The 21709-nt window shown below is 42.5% G+C and overlaps 1 protein-coding gene across 1 annotated transcript in view; it reads right to left on the minus strand.

Moving 5' to 3' along the window:
- Positions 1–11560, minus strand: part of Fcho2 (FCH and mu domain containing endocytic adaptor 2) — a 95265-nt gene extending 83705 nt beyond the window's left edge. The window contains exons 1-2 of the mRNA XM_051172471.1: positions 11484–11560; positions 2021–2112 (exon numbers count right to left, since the gene is read on the minus strand). Of these exons, the coding sequence (XP_051028428.1) occupies positions 2021–2112; positions 11484–11516 (125 nt within the window). The 5' untranslated portion in view covers positions 11517–11560. The remainder of the gene's footprint in view (positions 1–2020; positions 2113–11483) is intronic.
- Positions 11561–21709: the final 10149 nt, after the last annotated feature.

The following is a 21709-nucleotide window of genomic DNA, read 5'->3' on the forward strand; positions in this document are numbered from 1 at the left end:
CCGCTAGCAATCAATCAAGACACAGACACAGGATTATACATGGGAAAGTAGCTTGATAGAAATTACTAGAACCAGATGGCATGGGATTGGGGCAGGGATCCCATACCTGCCCCAGTATGAGAAGTAATCTGCCCTGCCCCAGGTTAACTAAGGCTATTTTAAAATATAACAGGTGCTGGGTACTTGGGAGGCAGAGGCAGGCGGATTACTGTGAGTTCAAGGCCAGCCTGGTCTACAAAGCGAGTCCAGGACAGCCAAGGCTACACAGAGAAACCCTGTTTCAAAAAACCAAATAATAATAATAATAACAACAACAACAACAGGTGTCTGTGTCTTGATTGATTGCTAACAAGTAAGAAAATACTGCTGTAGCCAGGCATGGTGGCGCACACCTTAAATCCCAGCACTCAGGAGGCAGAGGCAGGCAGATCGCTGTGAGCTCGAGGCCAGCCTGGTCTACAAAGTGAGTCCAGGACAGCCAAGGCTACACAAAGAAACCCTGTCACAAAACAAAAAAAGATATCTTAGTGAGTAAAGGCCTCGCCACCAAGGCTAACAACTTAAGTGTAATCCCTCAGACCCACAGGGTGTGGAAAGATAGCCAGTCCTGCAGGTTTTCCTCTGACCTCCAAACAAGCCAAGAGGATGTGATGTTCTGAGGTCTGTACATCTTCAGGAAACAGTCAAAGTAACAAGCGGCATTTGGTATTAATAGGACAAGGACCTCATGTTGTAATACCTAGGATAATCACAAACTGAAAGGTATAGTGCAGGCATTACTTCTAAACGAACAAGAAAACAGACTTAAACTTTAAAAAGCCAAAAACAGGCAAAAAAATTGAAGAAAAAAACATGAAAACAAACTAAGATGATAATAAATAAACTCTGAAAAATAAAGAAGCATTAACTAGCATGCAAATGCAATGCCTAGAGTGGAGGAAATCTGTTCAAGATTGGTATCTCGAGATGGAAATAAGAAGGAACCTGGTGTGAGCTAAAACAATGCAGGCTTATCTTACCAGAAATGGAAACCCCATGAAATCATTTAAACAAGGAATCCACAAGCTGGTCTATAGCTCAAAAATAAAAATAAAAACAAACAAAAAATCCCTCTAACTACAACACAGAAAATGAGTTACAGAACAAGAATCAATGAAGATAAACCAGGTAGGACCAACTGCTGACATTCAGGCAAAAATACAAATAGAATAAAAATAATGAAATTGCAGATTCATCCTTTACTAAGGGCTTATTCGGTGGCAAATGCTCCAATAAACACAGTAACCAGAGTACACAAATAAAACAAAACAAAACAAAAGCCCCACCAATGAGCACTTCCACCTCCATTCTAGTAAGAATGGTGGCACAGGCTTTTAATCCCAGCACTCAAGAGGCAGAAGCAAGTTGATCTCTTGAGTTTGAGGTCAGCCTGGTCTACACAGCAAGTTTCAGGATAGCACAGGTTACACAGGGAAGCCCTGTCTTGAGAAACAATAACAACAAAAAAAGAAATGGCAACATTTCATTTTATGAAATTCTTGTTTTATTTACATAATTTTGCTAACACATTTAATGCAAAACAAATAGATATTATAAAGCAATAATGTGCAAGCCAGGGTTTCAACAATGGCACTTTGAGCCATTTATCAGGTCTCAATGTAGAGATAATAGTTTGTAAAACACTCTTTTAAAATATAATTATATTGGGGCTGGGGAGATGGTTGAGTGGCTAAGAACACTGCCTGCTCCTCCAGAGAATCCAAGTTCAGTTCCAGCACCTATATGGCAGCTTGCAACTGTCTGTAACTCATTTCCATAAGATCCAACACCCTCATACAGACAGACATACAGACAAAACACCAATGCACATAAAATTTTTACAAAATCATTTGAAGATATATATATATAATATTGTTTTTTAAAGTGAATCTTGATTATTCAAATACAGCTAACATTTTATAATTTTTATATTCTAAAACTTAAATTGGTAAGTCCTTAAACATCATATAAAAATGCATACCTTTCTCTTACAAAATCTGCTAGTTCTTTAGTTGTTATCTGTCCATGTTTCATATTATGGTAGAGAACATCAAAGCCATTATTTTTTTCCCCCTAAAATTCAAAATATAAACAAAAACAGACATAGAAATGTGAAAATATAATAATGCTACATTAATTATTATATAATTCTTATGTTCTGGTAAGCGAATTTCCTAAAAATTGTTAAATGACTACATACTTTCAAAGCAATTCCAAATCTTTTGATAACATTTATAGTTTACCACATACACATATTCTATAAACAATAAAATTATACAATCAATGAAATTAAGTCTGTTATATTTAGGAAATATAAACATGGACCTTTAAAATACATTATAAAACCTCATTATACATAAAATGAATCTGAATTATTTATTCAGAGTTTATGCTTTAAAATAATTAAATCCTAGCTCAGTATGGTTATGCACATCTTTAATCCCAGCACTAGAAAGTAAAGGGAAGTGGATCTCTGTGGGTTCAAGGCCAGCCTGGTTTACATACTAGGATACCCAGGAATATAATGAGACCTTGCCACAAATGGATGGATGGATAGACGGATGGATAGATGGATGAAATATAACTACATCTTGACTTTTGAGGCAAAACAGCATACTATAAACAACATAAACTCTGAATATCACAAAATATTTTCTAATTCCTATTCAAGTTTTTAAAAAAGCTGAAAAAAAGCATAACATTTTTAAATTATTTATTTATTTTTATTGGGTGCACTGGTGTTTTGCCTTCATGTATGTCTGTGTGAGAGTGTCAGATCCCCTGGAACTGGAGTAACAGACAGTTGTGAGCAGCCATGTCGGTTCTGGGAATTGAACTCAGGACCTCTGGAAGAGCAGCCAGTGCTCTTAACCACTGAGCCATTTCTCCAACCCCAAGATTTTTATTTCCTTAAATAAAGACTTAAGGGAAGACAAGAAACAGGCTATTGTTTTAACTCCAACTGATGGAATTAAAAGACTCATACAAATATATAATTCTTTAAAGTCCTTATACTAATTAACCGTATAGGGTCTACGTTATTAAACTATCACAAAGGAAATACCAAAAGTGTTCATTTAACCTGTAAAATAAAGACCAATAAACTAAGCCTATGCCTTACATTTTAAATTTTCTTAAATGAAAACAAAATGAGGAATTAAATATATCTGTTGGAGCCAGGCGTGGTGGCCTTTAATCCCAGCACTCAGGAGGCAGAGGCAGGCAGATCTTTGTGAGTTCAAGGCCAGCCTGGACTACAAAGCAAGTCCAGGACAGCCAAGGCTACACAGAGAAACCCTGTTTAAAAAAAAACAAAACTGTTGGCTATAAAAGCAACACTGTAAGCAAGTATCACAAGATCGGAAATCTAAGTTTTCAGCAGCTCACCAAAAACAGGAAACAGGAACTTCAAATCAAACTGAATTAATCTCTAATAAACTGTTGACTTATAAACATCAAGTACTTTGCCACACATATAACAAATAAAAATGGTACATTTGTAATACTATAAGCACTACCTTTTATAATTTGAACATCCACATTTATCTATGAAGAAAAATATAAAATTATTGCCTCCTATGAATCCAACATTTTCACTGTGCTTCAACAAGTTTTCATATTTAAGAATGTATGATCTAACTTGAGATTTTTGTGGGTTTTCAACTTATGCTGTTTTTCAAGCCATTTTTCTGTCAAAATAAGATTATTTTTCCCAGCACTTGGGAGTCAGAGGCAGGTGTATCGCTGTAAGTTCAAAGCCAACTTGGTCTACACAAAGGGAGTCCAGGAGAGCCAAGGCTACACAGAGAAATCTTGTCTCAAAAATCCAAAAAAACAAAAAACACACACACACACACACACACACACACACACATATATATATTTTTTTACAGCTAACCATCATCATTAGTCTGCACAAACAAAAATATTATCTTTATGTAGACTTAGAAGCAACAGACAAGCCAGGCAGTGGTGGCACATGCCTTTAATCCCAGCACTCAGAGCCAAGTAGTATCTATGAGACTGAGGCCAGCCTGATCTACAGAATGAGTTCCAGGACAGCTGGGGCTATGAACAGAAACCCTATCTCAAAAACCCAAAAATAAATGAGTAGACATAAATGAAAATAGAAGCAATAGATAAAAAGCACAGGGATTCCATGACTTGAATGTAACACACAAACTACATGTGTTCAGTAAAATTACTTGCTTATAAAACGAGTTTGTAACTGAGCTGTAAACCTTTAAATAAACAGATAAAAATACTGAAATACAAAACCACAAAAACCCAAGTCTGAGGATCTCATGCCCCAGGGCTCTTATGCAAACATAATACAAGTTAAGATGTCTGAGTCCTAAATGGGCATTTTAAGTATAAAAGGTAGCCAGGAGGTATTAGGTCAGTGAAGGCACAAGACCAGTGTTCCAATCTCTAGCCCCGACTCAAAATATATGTGTGTCTGTGTGCACTTTTTTTTTCAGGGGCGGGGGGTTCAAGACAGGGTTTCTCTGAGTAGCCTTGGCTGTCCTGGACTCACTTTGTAGACCAAGCTAGCCCCAAACTCACAGTGATCTACCTGTCTCTGTCCCCAAATGCTGGGATTAAAGGCATGCGTCACCACACCCTTATGTGTTCATATTTAAAGGATAAATTAGAGTGATGGAATTAAAGGTATTGCTCTCTCAGCCTTTAAGTGGGATTTTAATAAATGTGGTTTTCTCCAGGACATGATCAGTGAACCCTGAATGAGGAGAATGCTACCTCTATAAAATGCTTTGAGATCAGCAGTATATAAAAGAGCCCATCTATAATCCCACTATAAAACTTGCCTAGTATGCATAGTACAAAAATCTTAATCTTCATCAAAACTGTCTTTCTCAGACTAAGAGTGATATTAAAAGCTTTTCTCGATTAATGACAGTTTCTATCAAGGATTTATCTTTATACAGACCTAACTGTCCTGGAACTTGCTACCATATTTTCCAGACCATAAGATACACTTTTCCCCCCCAAAAGTGGGGAGGAAATTAGGATGCGCCTTATGGCCCGATTGGTGTTGTTTCTTGTTTTGCTTCTCTAAAAACTGGGTGCACCAGTCCAAATAATACTGTATGTAGACAGACTGGTCTCTTCCTGCCTCTGCCTTCCTGGTGCCACCAGGCCAAGTTTCCCCGACCCCCCCCTTCCTTTTTTTCTTTCTTTGTTGTTGTTCTTGCCTTTTCTTTTCTTTCTTTTCTTTTTTATTTTTTAACCATGGCAAGGATTTATTAAGAGTAAATTGGGGCTGGGCATGGCGGCGCAAACCTTTAATCCCAGCACTTGGGAGACAGAGGCAGGCAGATCGCTGGGAGTTGGAGGTCAGCCTGGTCTACAAAGCAAGTCCAGGACAGTCAAGGCAAAGTTAAATTTGAATTCTCTATAGGTCTTTGGAGAGGAAATATATTTTTAAAATTCCAATACCCACAGGCTGGTTAACTAACACTTTCTTCTGATCTCTGTGGGCACTGCACACATATGGTATACAGAGGGCAAAACACATAAAATAAATACTAAAAAGTCTTTATTAAAAATACTATAATTAGCCAGTTGTGGTGGTGCACACCTTTAGTCCCAGTAATTGGAAGGCAGAGGAAGGTGGATTTCTGAGCTTAAGGCCAGCCCAATCTACAGAACAAGTTCCAGAACAGAAAAGCCCTATCTCGAAAAACCATTTAAAAACAAAAAACAAAAAAAAAAAAAACTTAAAAAACTAAAAAACAAAAAACAAAAAAACAAAACTGTAATTTTAGAATGTCTACTAATCGAGCTTAATTGAACTAAATTAATTGAATCTATAGCTGGATATTCTGTTGCAGTAAAAATAACTTGGGTATGGCTAACTTCTTAACAGTTATACCCTAACACATTTCACTTTGAATGCTTATGCTTGAATAAATACAGGTTCTTTGGAATGCTAAAAAGAAATTGACTGCCTATAGGGAGATCTTAACATCTGGCAGAAGAAAGATGGAGACTGTTTAACTTTAGTCTTTTTTGTACCTCTACAGTACCAATAAATATGAAATAATTTGCAAATCTGCTAGTATACTGTATATATTTCTACATATATATCCACATATGTATACACATATTTAATTTTAATACATCATCTGATAGAATTATATTCTAAGCAAAGATTCCAAATTTTAATAGTTAGAAATCTCAAGTAATAAGACAAGCTTCAGGGCTGGAGAGTTGGCTCAGAGGTTAAGAGCACTCTCTGACCTTCCAGAGGTCCTGAGTTCAATTCCAAGCAACCACATGATGGCTCACAACCATATATAATGTGATCTGATGCCCTCTTCTGGTATACGGGCAGAGCAATGTATACATAATAATAAATAAATCTTTAAAAAAAGAAGACAAAGCTGGGCATGGTGGCACACGCCTTTAATCCCAGCACTTGGGAGGCAGAGGCAGGCGGATCGCTATGAGTTCGAGGCCAGCCTGGTCTACAAAGTGAGTCCAGGACAGCCAAGGCTACACAGAGAGACCCTGTCTCAAAAAGAAGAAGACGACAAGCTTCTATTTTGGGTTTCCACAGTCATATCAAATACTTTTCTAAAGATAAATACTTTTAAGTTTTTCACCTCAATAAAAAAATCCAAAAAGGGCCGGGCGCACGCCTTTAATCCCAGCACTTGGGAGGCAGAGGCAGGTGGATCGCTGTGAGTTCGAGGCCAGCCTGGTCTACAAAGTGAGTCCAGGATGGCCAAGGCTACACAGAGAAACCCTGTCTCCAAAAAAACAAAAAACAAAAAACAAAGAAAAAATCCAAAAAGGGCCAGGTGGTGGTGGGCAAGCCTGTGAGTTTGAGGCAAGCCTGGTCTATAAAATAAGTCCAGGACAACCAAGGCTATCACAAAAAAACCTTGTCTCAGAAAACAAAAAACAAAAACAAAATAAATCCCAAATGTATTATTAATCTCTCATCTAAGATACTAGATTTAAAATTGACAATCAAACAAAAAAGTAATAAAGGTTTATACTCAAAAAACCTATTAATAATATAGTACAGATTTTCTAAAAGCATTTTAATCCTCCCAGATTTACCCATATAACTACAGATCATACTGAATAACCAAGTGCTGCAACTTAATTTGAGACTAAAACATGATGATACCAGTGAAGCCGTGAGTGAAGTGAGATGATGTACAGGCTCCACAGTAAGATTAAAGAGGGAAGGCTGCAAGATCAAAATACCTAAAGCCATCTGTTTGTTCATTTTTCATGTTGACTGAGACACCTTCTGGAGAAAGTTACCTAACTCAAAACATCAGCTTATTATAATGTGACATGCACTAAGGAATACTTGGCATGTTACACAGACTAGGTTTACTGTGAAAATGATATTTGTGAAGTATTAAACACAAGTCTATCGTGCTTATTTTCCTCTTAAGTAATTATTGTCTGTGGAATTGCTCCTTTTCTGTTTGTACTGATGAATAAGCCAGGTCTATATAAAAACAGTCATTTTGATTATTACAGTGCAGTGTTTTTACAGATAATCTCAATTTTATAAACTAGTACTTAACTCTTCCTCTGAGCAAGATTCAGCATAAGAGACAATAAAATACTAGGCAATATCCTTTTAAAGTTATATAATCCGTTAAACAGCTAACATTTATTTTTATATATTAAGAATAATAGTGTGGATGACTTTTAACAGAAAAGTGTTTCCAGCTTGATTATCACTAGCACTATGCTTCATGGCAACAGACTTATCAGCAACAGAACATCTGTCCGCAGGAAGTCTTGAACATTTTTTTTTCTTTAAAGTACAGTATTAAGGAATTTTTAATTTAGCAGTTTCTCAGGAAAAACTATAAAGAAAGAGGGAGGATGTGCTACTTTCAAAAGAGCTTGAAACGTGTTTTAATGATTCAAGCGTTCCTCTAACGAAATGCCACAATAAAAGGCCTGTCTCTATAGATGCAGAGAGAACACCATCCATAACATTCACATGTTGTTTGCTTAGAGACTTAAACTTCAATGTTTTCCATTACCTCACTTTGACCAGTTTTTTTGAATTAACAAAATGTGTGTGAGTAGGAAATAAAATTCAATCTATTTTTACTGTTTTCCTATTTGTTCCTAATAGTGAAAATGAAGGCAAGGACTGAAACATAAATTAGATTTTAGATATTCAAATTTTCTTGTTCCTCCATTAATGCAGTCAAACAAGAGGCATGACAAATATGTACAAAAATATCCAGAAAGGCATTCTCTAAAACAGGCAAAAACAAGGCTACACTGAATTTTCAACTGATAGAAAACAACTTTGGAACAGGGAGATACACTTTGGAATTGTTAATAAACATAAATATTAGCATGTCAAAATATGCAAAACATTCTGAAGAAAGCCTTTTAAATTACAATTGCTTCGTTGTGGGTGTGGGGTAGGCCTATCTGGCAAGGCAAACAGAGGGCAACTACAGGAGTCCTACAACTACCACCTCAGGAGCCCTGGGGATCAGGCTTGCAGTCGGAGGTCTTAACCAGCTGAGCAGTTGGCTCCTGGCTTAAGAGCATCAATCCCTATGCAATCTTCATAACAGTGCTCTAGGCTTCCACTTAAGTCTAAAGCGTATCGAGTAATCCTAAAGGCATCTGGAAACAGAAGGGGCTCCAAGAATGGCCACAATCTTTCCTTAAAAAAGAAAAAACTTGTAGGACTTGTATATTTACTGCTTCCTGACTTATTATACAAACCTGCATTAAACAGTACAGTAGCAGCTGACATAAAACAGACAATGGAATAAAATTGAAAATTCAAAAATAAACTCATTCACTGGTGAGTGATATTTGAAAAAGGTGCCACTAAACCCCAATGAGGAAAGAAGACTTTTTTTAAAAGATGCTGATCTGGACACTGTGGTGTATGACTGTAATCCCAGCAGTCATGGAAGCACAGGAAGCAAACTCTCTGTGAGTTTGAGGCCAGCCTGGTCTACAAAGTGAATCCAGGACAGCCAGGGATACACAGAGAAACACTGGCTAAAAACAACAACAACACAAAAACAAAAACAAAGCCAAGTGTGGTGGCGCACGCCTGTAATCCCAGCACTTGGGAGGCAGGTGGATCACTGTGAGTTGGAGGCCAGCTTGGTCTACAAAGAGAGTCCAGGACAGCCAAGGCTACACCCAGAAAATATCTACGGGTTGGGCATGGTACACCGTGGAGGCAGAGGCAGGCAATCGGAGTTCAAGACCAAACCTGCTCTGCATAGTGAGTTCCCGGGCAGCCAGGTTCTACGTAAATAGAACCTATCTCACAAAAAATAAAAACAAGAGAAAGAAAAAAGAAAGAAAGAAAAAAAAAAAAAAGAAGAAGAAGAAATGTTCACCCAGGGCTGATAGAAATGGCACACACCTGTATTCCCAGCACTCAGCCAGAGAGAGGCAGGAGGATCAGAAGGCCAGGAAACTGCCTTTAAAAAGCATGTAACCCACAGGGTAGGTTATCCAGAATATACAAAGAATTCAATTACAACAAAAAGGCAATAAAGATTACCAAAACTTAAAACCGGCAATGGGAGGGGCTTTACAGATGGCTCAGAGGTTAAGAGCACTGGCTGCTCTTCCAAAGGTCCTGAGTTCAATTCCCAGCAACTACATGGTGGCTCACAACCATCTATAATGAGATCTGTGCCCTCTTCTGGCATACACGTGGGCAGAATATTGTGTAACTAATTATAAATAAGTCTTTTTTTTTAAATGGCAATGGGTCTACACAGGTCTCCAAATAAAAATACTTAAAATGGGCAATAAGAACAAAAAAATAGGTTCAATATCATTAGTGACAGATAAATACAAGTCAAAAGCACAAGATGCTACTTCATGTCCACCTTCATAATACTATGATGCAAAAGACAGCAACTGTTGGAGAGTACATACCCTGAGACACTACAGAGCATTTGTACGATGCTGTCACCGCTCTGACCGGACGACCAGTCTAGCAGTTCACTTAACTAATAATCCAGTAAGCATCTGCTTCTTGGCCCTCTGGCTAATCAAGTGCAACTATAGAGCGAACCATATGATCCAGTAAATTCCATTCCCCAAAGAAATGAAAACACATGCTCTGACAAACATGTACAGAAGTGCTCATCGCAGTATTACTCATAATAAACAGAGTAGTTATGACAGGTACCAGATATCCATCACCAGTGAATGGGTAAGTAAAATATGAAATGGAATATTATTTGGCCATAAAAAGGAATTAAATACTAACATGTATTATCTCGTGGATTACCCTTGAAAATACTATCATAAGTGTTATAAATAAGCCAGTCATAAAGAGTCCTATATATACCGGATCCAGAAAAGATAGATCTGTACACACAGAGGCTGAGGCAAGGGGCAAACTGGGAGTGACTGCTAACCGGCACAGGATTCTTTCTGAGGTTATGAAATTGTTCTCAAATTGACTGCGGTATGCAGAAAACAATGAGGAACTCTTCACAATATGCACTTTAAATGCATGCACTGTATACGTGGAAAGGGAACCTCGATAAAACCGCTCTTTAAAAAAACACCACAGCGTACAGATGTTCGTGGCAAACGAGTAACACTCGAAACAAATAACCATGAACTGATTTTATTACTGAGCAAACCCGTGCTTGAGACAGAATTAAGAATCTGAGATAGCAGCGGCTGGCGTGACTGAAAACTGACTCCTTTCAACACGTCTACACCTTTGCCCAAATGAAAACTGCAGAATTTGCAACTGTCGAGCCATAAAATCCAAGTTCGGCCAAGATACCTGAGTGAACACACCTTACCCGTTTATGGCCGAAGGGCTCTCGCTAACCTCGGTCAACAGTAACTAACTACCCGAAGGGCACTCCACGAGCCGACCAGAAGGGTGCGAAGACAATCAGGAAGGTCCAAGAAATCCAACTACCCACAGGCTTTGTGAGCAGGCCTGGAGGCAAAGTCCTGGGCGCAGCGCCGCGAGCCCAGCCGCGCGGCCGAGAGGAAGTGCCGAGCCCCGGCACGGACACCGCGCGGGGGGCTCCCGGGCCTGCGCCGCGGGAACAGACCCGCCAGGAACCCGGCTCCCCGCGCCCGACGCCGCGCACGCCCCGTCGGCGCTTTGTCCCCGCCGGGCGCCGCCGGTCCCTTGGAGACCCCGGCGCGGCTATCCCCCCGCCACCCGGCCGCGCTGCCAACCCCGGCAGCCCGCGCGGTGGCCAGCCCGGAGGACACGGCGGCCAGCCCGGAGGACACGGCGGCCAGCCCGGAGGACACGGCGGCCGCAGAGCCGTGGCCCTCGGGAACTCGGCCAGGCAGCCCCGGGGCCGCGGACACTCGCTCGGCAGCCTAAGGAGCCGCCGCCCGCCGCGCACACAGGCCTCGGAGAGACGCCGAAGCCCGCGGCGTTCCCAAGACCTTCGGCTCACCCAGAAACTCTCCACGAAATGCGCCATGACCATCGTGCCGCCGCCGCCGCCGCCGCCGCCGCCGCCGCCGCCGCCGCCGCCGCCGCCGCCGCCGCCGCGCCGGGTTCCGCGTCCGCACTCGCCCGCCGCTGTGTAAACACGGACCGGCCCCCACGGCGCCCCCGCCTCTCGCCGCCGCCGCCTTCTTCCCAGAGACCGCCCGCGCCCTCCAGGGCGCATGCGCCACCTAGCGGCTGCCGCCGTCGCGGGCCGAGCGCCTGGACGCCGCTCCTCGAGTGCGCGTGCGCGCGGCCTGGCCGGGTCCGAGCGTTCGCAGGGAATGGTTGCGAAGTTTGTCTCCCCCACCCCAGTCGCCGAGGCTGGCGGGAGACGGGAGGGGGCGGGGCGAAGGGCCACGCCCACTCGCGAGTCCCGCGTCCGGGTCTCCGAGGATCTCCGGCAGTCTCAGGTCTTGGCAGGCTGGGACTAGGGAAACTTGGCCGCTAGCCACCCCGAGGAGACTGGGAAACCTTTGGTCAACAGGGAGCCTTGCCTTAACTGGGAAGTAAGATCCAAAACAAAACTCTCCGAGCCCGGAAAGGGAGGGAACGCCCAAGTGTCGCCTGCAAGACTCAAGGCACCGCACAGGGTCACAAGGGAGCCAGCCAGCTTGGACCGCCTGCTGAGAGGAGGCGTGACCTGAAACGCGACCCTTCCAGGCCTGTTCACAAAGCCCACGGTAATCTTACCAGCTTGTACACTCAGGAAAAAAAAAAAACACAAGTTTTAACATGCCTCAGCCTAATGGAGAAACTAAATCCCTTTCCACGCCTTACTTTCCAAAAGTTTAAAACAGAAACTTTATAGAGGTCCCAAGTTCATTAAGTAGGTCAAAACCTTCAAGTAAGAAGCCCCGCTCCACAAATAATGTAATGTAGTTTTAACTACAATATGTTTGCCGCATCTCCTAAGATCTTGTTTTCAAACGTGAAAAATATAACACTTTCTTCGTGGGAAATTATTTTCCTCCTCCAAAAATACAAACTTTCATATGGATGTATGTAAAATCTTCCGTATGTCTTTCATGTGGATGAAATGTGAAAGGTAACTTGGTAACTGTTGCACTTTTATAAGAATATCTTTCAGAAATATTTACTTAAAAGTATGACATCTAGGATCTGCTCAAAAGTATTTCACGGGAGTGGAGCAGAGGACTAGGGTATAGGCAAAACAAGATTGGCCATGAGCTAATATTTGGTGTTGGATGATGGAAAAATGCAGGCTTGATACACTATTTTCAAAGATTCTGTATGAGTATTTGCCTGCATGCTATGTATGTACTCCATGTGTGTGCCCGGTGCCCAGTGAGGTCAGAAGAGGGGGTGGGATCTCTTAGAACTGAAGATACAGAAAGTTCCGAACCCTATGTGCGGGTTGGAATTGAATCTGAGTCCTCTGCAAGAGCAGGGTTGCTCCTAACCATATAGCGATCTCTCCATCATCATCATCATCATTATTATTTTGGTATATGATACTCTTCTGTTTCTTTTAAATAAATCATTTCCTTTTGTTTTGTAAACCATCAGTGTAGTTAGATTATCCTTGATGCTGAAGATGGAAAATTCTGCCAAAAGGAGGAAGAAAGTTCACCCTGCAAAAGAGGCTGACGAATTCTAGTATCACTACAATGCCATATGTCTCTCTCTCTGCCTGTCTCTGTCTTACACACACACACACACACACACACACACACACACACACACACACACACTTTTTAAAAGAAAACTTACACCGGAGACACTGTTAATCATGATCTAATGTTAAACACTGGCCCCTAACCACAAATCTCCTCTCCCATGAGCGACATTATTCAAGTCCCAACAAAACCCCTGCTAATGTCTTCTCCCTTGTATCCTCAATTAAAAGAGAAACTGCGCATGGCAGTGAGAGTCTGTGGGAAATGTGGAAAGGCTGCCCACATCAGAAGCAGGCTGCTGCGGAGTTGGGGCAAATCTGAGCATCTGAAGGGAGGTTAATTCATCAAATTCTTCTCGGGCTGAATGCAATTGGTTCTCGCATAACAACAACAACAAAAAAGTTTGCCCCCTAGTAGTGTCAAGAACAGGTCTGCCTTCTCTTAAGGTTCTAACTTGTGGTTACAACACAGACCGTTGAGCAGTGTTCACAGTAGCCGTAGCTGCTACACCGGCCACCGTTTGGTTCTTACTGGCCTCATAGATAGCCAGGCTGTCTGCCATGAGGATAAATATTCTGTGGGGTTCAGGTGCTCGTGGGGTTCTTTGTTTTGTAATTACCCAGTAGTTAAGTTGTAGACCTTTATAAACAGTGATTAAGGTGACAGGCTTTCAGATTAGATGGTATAACATGAGAAGAGTGTGGGTTGGTATCAGCCATTTTCTGTCCTTACAGGAGATGTTTCCAGGGATGCACAGATGATCCAGGAGAGCGCAGGGAAGGCCCTGTGTGGAGAGGGTGACTGCCCCACACACCTATCCTTTTCTCATCCAAATAGATTCTGAGATTATTAAAAGCTGACATGTCTAACAACAGCATACAACTCTTCCTGCCACCTAATGGCAGTCACCTGACAGCTGCTCAGTTAATGTTTGGTGACTGAATGGGTCATTAAGCCTATCATAAACATGTCAAGGTGGCTCAGTCCTTGGCTATGCAGTCACTCCATTCTTTTACACATGCTCTTTAATGGATACTAATCCTATAGCTTATAAAAATACGAAGTCCTGCTTGGGTGAACTTTTCACCTTAGTTTAAATATTTTCAAACAATTTTTTTTATGGGCTTGTGCATGCTTCTGATAGAGTCCCAGTTTTAGTGAAATTGGACAAAGTCTTCCAGATATGCTTTATGGGCAGGTCTCCTTTGTGGAAGGGGCTCGACTCTCGAGCTTCCATCTTGAGATGCCTCCATCAGATTTACCTTCCTCTTAAGACTTTTCATCATACCTGCTGTCAGCATGCTGGCTTCTCAGGAGAGGCTGTTGTTCCCCCATTAAATTCTTACCCAAGCATGGACATTACAGCCAAACGCATTCCTGGGCTGTTAAGTCATAACTCAACGGATGGTAGTAAATGACAGAAGGGGAAAATTACATAAAATAAGCCTAGATACTCAAGGTTATAAAATATGGCTTATGTCCAAGTTCAAAGGCCCTAATCCATTAGGCAACAGAGCGCATCCACTTTTGCATTCCTTAGGATGAATATGACCTTCTGATCCGGGTTTACAGCTCAAAGCGCATTAGTCAACATTTAGTTGGAAGGCCTATTTCCTCATAACTGCTTGTTTCATTTCAGAGGCGTGGCTATAAAGTAAAGCACATTTCCTCTTTTTTTTTTTTTCAATGTGATTTTGTAAATGTACTTCACTAAGCCGGCAAATGAGAGCCTTCTCGGGAGAGAAGCTCAGGTAGACCTGTTCACCGCTGTTTTCCTCTCGAGGCAGCATCCTGCGGCAGGTGCAGTAATCTCTCTTGGTTCTCGTACTCTACAATAGCAATGGGAAAAGAGCTAAGCTTAGCAGCTGGTAGCCAGGCAGGCTTCACTGTGAGGGCCAAGAGGTAGAAACAAGCTGATGAAATGGCAGAAGAGAACTAAATGGAGCCCTCTGCACGGCTGCCTCTGTTTGGCCATGCAGCCAGGAACACTTATCTCTTAGGTGTTCTTGGAATTAGCAGCCATTAGACGCGGTACCATCCTTCCCTCTAGAATGAGATATATTTCCCCAAGGGCTCCACTGTCTTAGTCAGAGTTTCTATTGCTGTGATGAAACACCAGGACCAGAAAGCAAGCTAGGGAGGAAAGGGATTATTCAGTTTACATTTCCATATCCCTGTTCAGCATTGAAGGAGGTCAGGACAGGAACTCAAACAGGGCAGGAACCTGGAGGCAGGAGCTGATGTGGAGGCCATGGAGGGGTGCTGCTTACTGACTTTTTCCTCCCAGCTTGCTCAGCCTACTTTTTTTTTGGGGGGGGGGTGGTTTGAGACAGGGTCTCTCTGTGTAGCCTTGGCTATCCTGGACTAGCTTTGTAGACCAGGCTGGCCTCGAACTCACAGCATTCCACCTGCCTCTGCTTCCTGAGTGCTGGGATTTAAGGTGTGTACCACCACACCTAGCTTTCAGCCTGCTTTCTTATAGAACCCAGGACTACAGCCCAGGGATGGCACCACCCACCCTGGGCTGAGACTTCCTCCATTGGTCACTGAGACAAGGCCTCGTAGCTGAATCTCATGGAAACATCTCATGCTCCTTCCTCTCTGATGACTCGTGTGTGTGTGTGTGTGTGTGTGTGTGTGTGTGTGTGTGTGTAAAACAGAAGTTTTTGGGTTCTTTGTAAACTCAGTTATGTAAATATGTTTTTGTTTTAATCCTAAGTATGGGATCTTAGTTTGGGCTTTAGTTTGTCCATAGCTTATAATTGTCTTGTGCGGGAAATGTGGGCATGTGAGGCATGACTGCGGGGAGTGTGGAGCATGTGGGGCGTGGTCTTTGCCAGCCGGTAACAGCCTGCCTAGGTGACATGGAGAGGGGCACGGGTCTAGGACTTTGAGGAAGATAAATAGGAGAGCACAGAGAGAGAAAGGGTGGCTTGCAGTAGTGGCCTGTGGCGTGTTGCAGTTCAGAGAGACCAGAGACCCTGTGGTAGACAGAGAGATAAGTTTCAACCCAGCCGCTTGGAGGAGACTGCTTGCTGCTTTGCTGATGACGGAGTTTGTTATTAGCCCCAAAGAACCCAACTGACCCTAAACAGCCAGGAGAAGTAAAGGGGCCTATTTCCCCTCTCCCCTCTAACCTTCTTTCTCTCTTACCCAGGACTAAGGGGTTGGTGGAAGGGAGGTAGAGACTTCAATACCCCAATTAAAATATAGTTTAAGAAAACACTGTGTCAAGTTGACACAAAAGCAGCCAGTATATCCACTGAGTTTAACCAGGATCGTGCAGGCATGAAGTTACAGCAGTTGTCGTCCCCTGCAGGAGACAGGGCCTGCCAGCATTCCCTAATAGATGGGAGAGGAACTCATGAGCCACTATCTGGTCCTTAGAAACTGCTGTTGTCAGTTAGTGGTTGCTAAGGGAGGACACTCACTTTCCTCACTGGTGTAGCCAGCCATCAGTAAGTTGCCTTTGTTTCTAAATAGCCCCTAACTTGTGTTCATGCAAGCAACCCAAATTAAACAGTGGGATACATGCACATGGGGACACACACACATTGGGACAGACACATGGAAACAAACACACATGGGACACACACTCTCGGCTGCCACCCTCTGAGCGTTGTTTTAGCTTTATTCCTTTTTTCTCTTCCACTCAGATTTTCTGGATACTCTTCTCCCAAGCTTGTTTTTGTAAAAGCTTGGGATGGACGCTCTAGATATGATCTACCCTCAAGACAGGGTTCCTCCGTGTAGTCCTGGCTGCCCTGGAACCCACTCTGTAGACCAGGCTGGCCTCAAACTCACAGATCCACCTGCCTCTACCTCCCTAAAGCAGGAATTAAAGGTGTGCACCAGCATGCCTGCTCAAGTCTTTTATTTTTTTAATTCACTGAATTTAACCAGGATTATGTGCATGACTATAGGTTTGGAGCTAGCCACTGGAGCCTCGGGCTCTTGACAATTAGAGAAACAACAGCTTTTTGTGTTATTTCAGTTCTGCATATTAAAGGCATCCTTCATTAAAACCACGTGAATTCTGTGAGGTCTCCACTATCCCTAGAGTCCTCAGGAGAATACACAACTGAACACAGGGACCACTCCTCCCTTAAGATCTGTCAGTAGCCACTATTCAGTGGGAAGGGTAGGGCCTCTGAGCCCTTCGCTGAGCTGTGATTGAAGCACTGGTAGGCCTGGTCTTGTGTAGGCCCATGGCAGACTGCACAGCTGCTGTGGTTTAGACTCTATTACTGTGCAGAAGACTGCATTTCAGGGCCCTTTTCCTTATCTTACATTATTCTCAGCACCACTTCTTGAAAGTAGTGGTATTGGGGCTGGAGAGATGGCTCAGTGGTTAAGAGCACTGCCTGCTCTTCCGAAGGACCTGGGTTCAATTCCCAGCACCCACATGGCAACTCACAACTGTCTGTAACTCCAAGATCTGACACCCTCACACCAATGTACATAGATTAAAGTTAAATAAAATATATTTTTTTTAAAAAAAATTAGAAAGTAGTGGTATTGATGTCCTATATCCTTGACTTATTCCTATCTGGCCTTTTGAATTAGGAAGCAAACAATTTAGGAAGAAATGTGCTCAGCTGCTTCCTCTCTCTCCCTGCCTCCCTACCTCTCCTGGAATATCTTTGCCTTGAACACCATAGACCCATGTTCCTCAATATTATAATCCAATTTTCTACCCACAATCCTTACATTGTGAGTCACAAAAGAAAAGGATCTTTGGCATACAACTTGAGCTTCGGTATGAAAATTAAGTGTCTCTGTCTTTTAATGATTTGTTTGAAGAAAACACCACTAGGACACTATCTATAAATGTGTGCTTCTTTCTGGAGGTAACTTTAAACGCATGTCGTTCCATGAGAGAGGCAAGAATTCATTTTGGTGTGTAGCTTCATATGCTTCCTGTGCTGAAAAAAAAAATATCCTCCAGGAAATTAAATGGGTTGTGTACGGTCTCATAACAAGTAAATGGGGGAGTGGGGGCACAATTGTAAACGTAGCCACGTGAAGGAGGAGTGGACTACGGTCTGGGAAGGCGGCTCTGTCTCTAAGCGCTTGCTGACCAAACATAGGACCAACCAGAGTTTGATCCCCAGAACCCACATAGAAAGAGCCTCATAGAACGCTGTGAGTTTACAACCCCAGCACTGGAGTAGCCCAAGGAAGGACAGCTGGGGCTGACCTCTGGCCCACCTCCCACTTCCCCCACACAAACACACAACAAGGCAGGGGCAGAATGTTCCCGAGGGAAGTGAGACCTTGAGCACCAGACAGATGGGAAGAAGGAGCATATACTCAGGGCTTTCATTTCCGGATTTTATATAGATTGGTTTTAAACTGGTGGGGTCAGATGTTCAACAGTCTTCACATATCTCCATTAAGTCAGTTTTTTCCTTGCTTTCCTTCTCCCTGAGCCTAGGTATGATAAGATTTGATGTCATGGATATGAATGCTAATAAAGATCCCATAAAAATTTAAAGACATTTATTTACAACGTCCTGTTTAAAAACCCTTTTGTCTCCTTTACAGTCAGCTCTAAAGTGTAATTGTTCAAAAACTCAAAGTCTAATAAAAATGTAGGGCTGACCCACCCTAAACAGGACATCTGGTTATTGTATTAAAAGCTGGTCCCTGTGAGTTGAGGGTACAGTTCCATGGTAAAGCATATGCTTCCCATGTATGAGGCTGGGGTTGTGGGGGGGCTCAGTCAAAAGCACTGAAAAAGGAAGGAGAAAAAGATCCTTGTTTATAGGTAGAAGGACACAGAAAATCTGATCAGCCCATGGAGGTATCTACTGCCCTCCATCAAAACCCTTAAGAACAACCACTATGGCCAGGCGTGGTGGCGCACGCCTTTAACCCCAGCACTCAGAAGGCAGAGGCAGGCAGATCTCTGTTAGTTTGAGGCCAGCCTGGTCTACAGAGTAAGTTCCAGGACAGCCAGGGCTACACAGAGAAACCCTATCTCAAAAAACAAAACAAAACAAAAACAAAAAACTACCAACAACAACAACAAAAAAAAACCCCAACCACATTCTTTGCACAACCCTTTGAAAGGAGCACAATGAAAAGTCAACCATAGATTCCAATGAAGGAAGTAAGGCTGCAGTATTCCTTAGTGTCAAGAGCGCCTATCGAGTGCACACACAGACACACAGACACACACACACACACACCACATGTACACACATGTGTATGTACACACATGTAAGGAAATGACATTTTTGGTCCTAGCTTTAAAATCCTATTGGATGACATCTGCCTTTATTTTTTTCTTTACTGTGTTTCAAGAACATAAAATGTCGCCAGCTTTTTCTTTTCCTGCTTATTTAGGCACCTAAAATACAGGTTGGGTTTTTTTTTTTCCTTCCACCTCCCACATGCCAGCTAAAACCACTTCTTTCCGTTATTCAAAATTGTCTTCAAATATGTCTTCTAAAAAAGGATGTTCTTGGCACATTATTCTTCCTATAATGCCCCTTATATTTCTTTTCTCTGTATGTTCACTGATAGGTACAGCCCTTCACTGGAGTCATCTAGAGCTGGGACAAAGCCATAGTGTCTGCTTATAGTGTCTTCTTTGCTCTCCCTTTGCAGGTGTATGCATTTGACCTTGCATTTCTGGATGTATGCCTTGATTCTTTACTCTTTAACGATGCAACATCTTGCTGGGGAAACAGAGGCAGGCAGGTCTCTGTGGGTTCAACGCCAGTCTGGTTTACAAAGCAAGTTCCAGGACAGGCAGGGCTACACAGAGAAACCCTGTCTTGAAAACACAAAAACAAGCAAACAGAAGACACCGTCTCCTACTTCCACCTTGTGCATGGCTTCCATATTTGGGGAAGGACTATATTTAACTTAGAGATCCAGGTACCCATTTAAATCCACAAACGCTTCTCATATCCCTGTTGTGTGTTGGCCTATCCTAGGTGTGTGAAGAGAACAGGTCTTGTCCTTGTTCTCAGAGTTCTTTTTAAGACAATGTTTCTCTGTGTAGCCCTGGCTGTCCTGGATGCACTTTCTAGACCAGGCTGACCTCGAACTCACAGAGAACCGCCTGCTTCTGCTTCCCGGGTGCTAGGATTACAGGTGTGCACCACCATGCCTGGCTCACCTGAACACCTTTTGTTTTTAGTGCTGAGGATCTAGCTCAGAGCCTAGGTCATAGTATGAAAGGGTGCTATAACACCCAGGCCCAGGAAGAGATTTTTTTTTTAATTTCCTATTGTTTTTATGTTATGTACATTGGTGTTTTGACTGCATGTATGTGTGAGGGTGTTATAGACAGCTATGGGATGCCAGGTACGTGCTGGGAATAGAACCTGAGTCCTCTGGAAGAGCAGCCACTACTCTTAACCGCTGAACCATCTCTCCAACCCCCAAGGAAGAGAGGTTAATTGCTCCCATTACACATGTAAAAATAAGTGTGTGAGGTAATGCACGTTAGTCTTTCCACAATGTAAATATATAAATATATATGAATATATACATATAAATATATATTAATTTTTTTACTTTATGTAATATGGTTTTTTATATATTAATTTTTCAAGACAGGGTTTCTCTGTGTTATCTTGGCAGTCCTAAACTCACTTTGTAGACCAGGCTGGCCTTGAACTCACAAGAGGTCTGCTTGCCTCTGCCTCTCGAGTGCTGAGATTAAAGGCCTGCACCACCACACCTGGAAAAAAAAAATTTTTTTTAAATAAAAAGTAATGTAAACCAGGAATGGTATGAACACTTCTTTCTTCTTTTCTTTCTTTCTCTTTCTTTTCCTTATCTCCTTTCTTTCTTTCTTTCTTTTCTTTTTTAAAACAGGGTTTCTTTCTATATAGCCCTGGCTGTCCTGAAACTCACTCTGTAGACCTGGCTGGCCTTGAACTCATAGAGATCCACCTGCTTCTGCCAGGGATTAAAGGCAGCAAGACTACAGCCATCCCTGCTGTGCACACTTCTAGTTCCAGTACTCAGGAGACTGAGATAGAAAGATCACAAATTTGAGGTCTGCCTGTGCTCCCAAAAAGACCTCTCTCCAAAAGGATGCTGGGGGCTGGGGGCTTCGTAGTGGGGTCAGTGGTAGAGCACACGCACAGTCCCCACCACTGACATATAGTTTTCTTGCTTTTTAATAACAAATGAGGGACCATGTAGAGAATGACTGTAAACTCTAAAATGAAGCTGCCTGGGTTTTATGCAGGCTCTGGTTTATGAGCGCTTTTGTCCTTAGGGATATTACCTTAACCACGTGTGTGACTCAAGTTGCACAACTGTAAAGTAGGGGAAATAGGACCTACTTCAAAGAGTTGCTATACTGAATCAAAGCGCACATAACCCTGAGAGTAGTACCTGCACTGTAAGAAGCACACCGACGAAAGGCACTTACTATTATCACAACCAGGGAACAGGACGTTATCTAGAGCATCTGCAGTGTAGACCTATAGGAAGAGAGGCAAGAAAAGAAGCTTGCAGTGTCTGCAGGAAGGAACCTACCAGCCAGAAAAGCAAATGAGGCAAAAGATGAAGCCAGGGCGAT

Source organism: Acomys russatus, chromosome 30 (genome assembly GCF_903995435.1).
Source record: "Acomys russatus chromosome 30, mAcoRus1.1, whole genome shotgun sequence".
Lineage (NCBI taxonomy): Eukaryota > Metazoa > Chordata > Mammalia > Rodentia > Muridae > Acomys > Acomys russatus.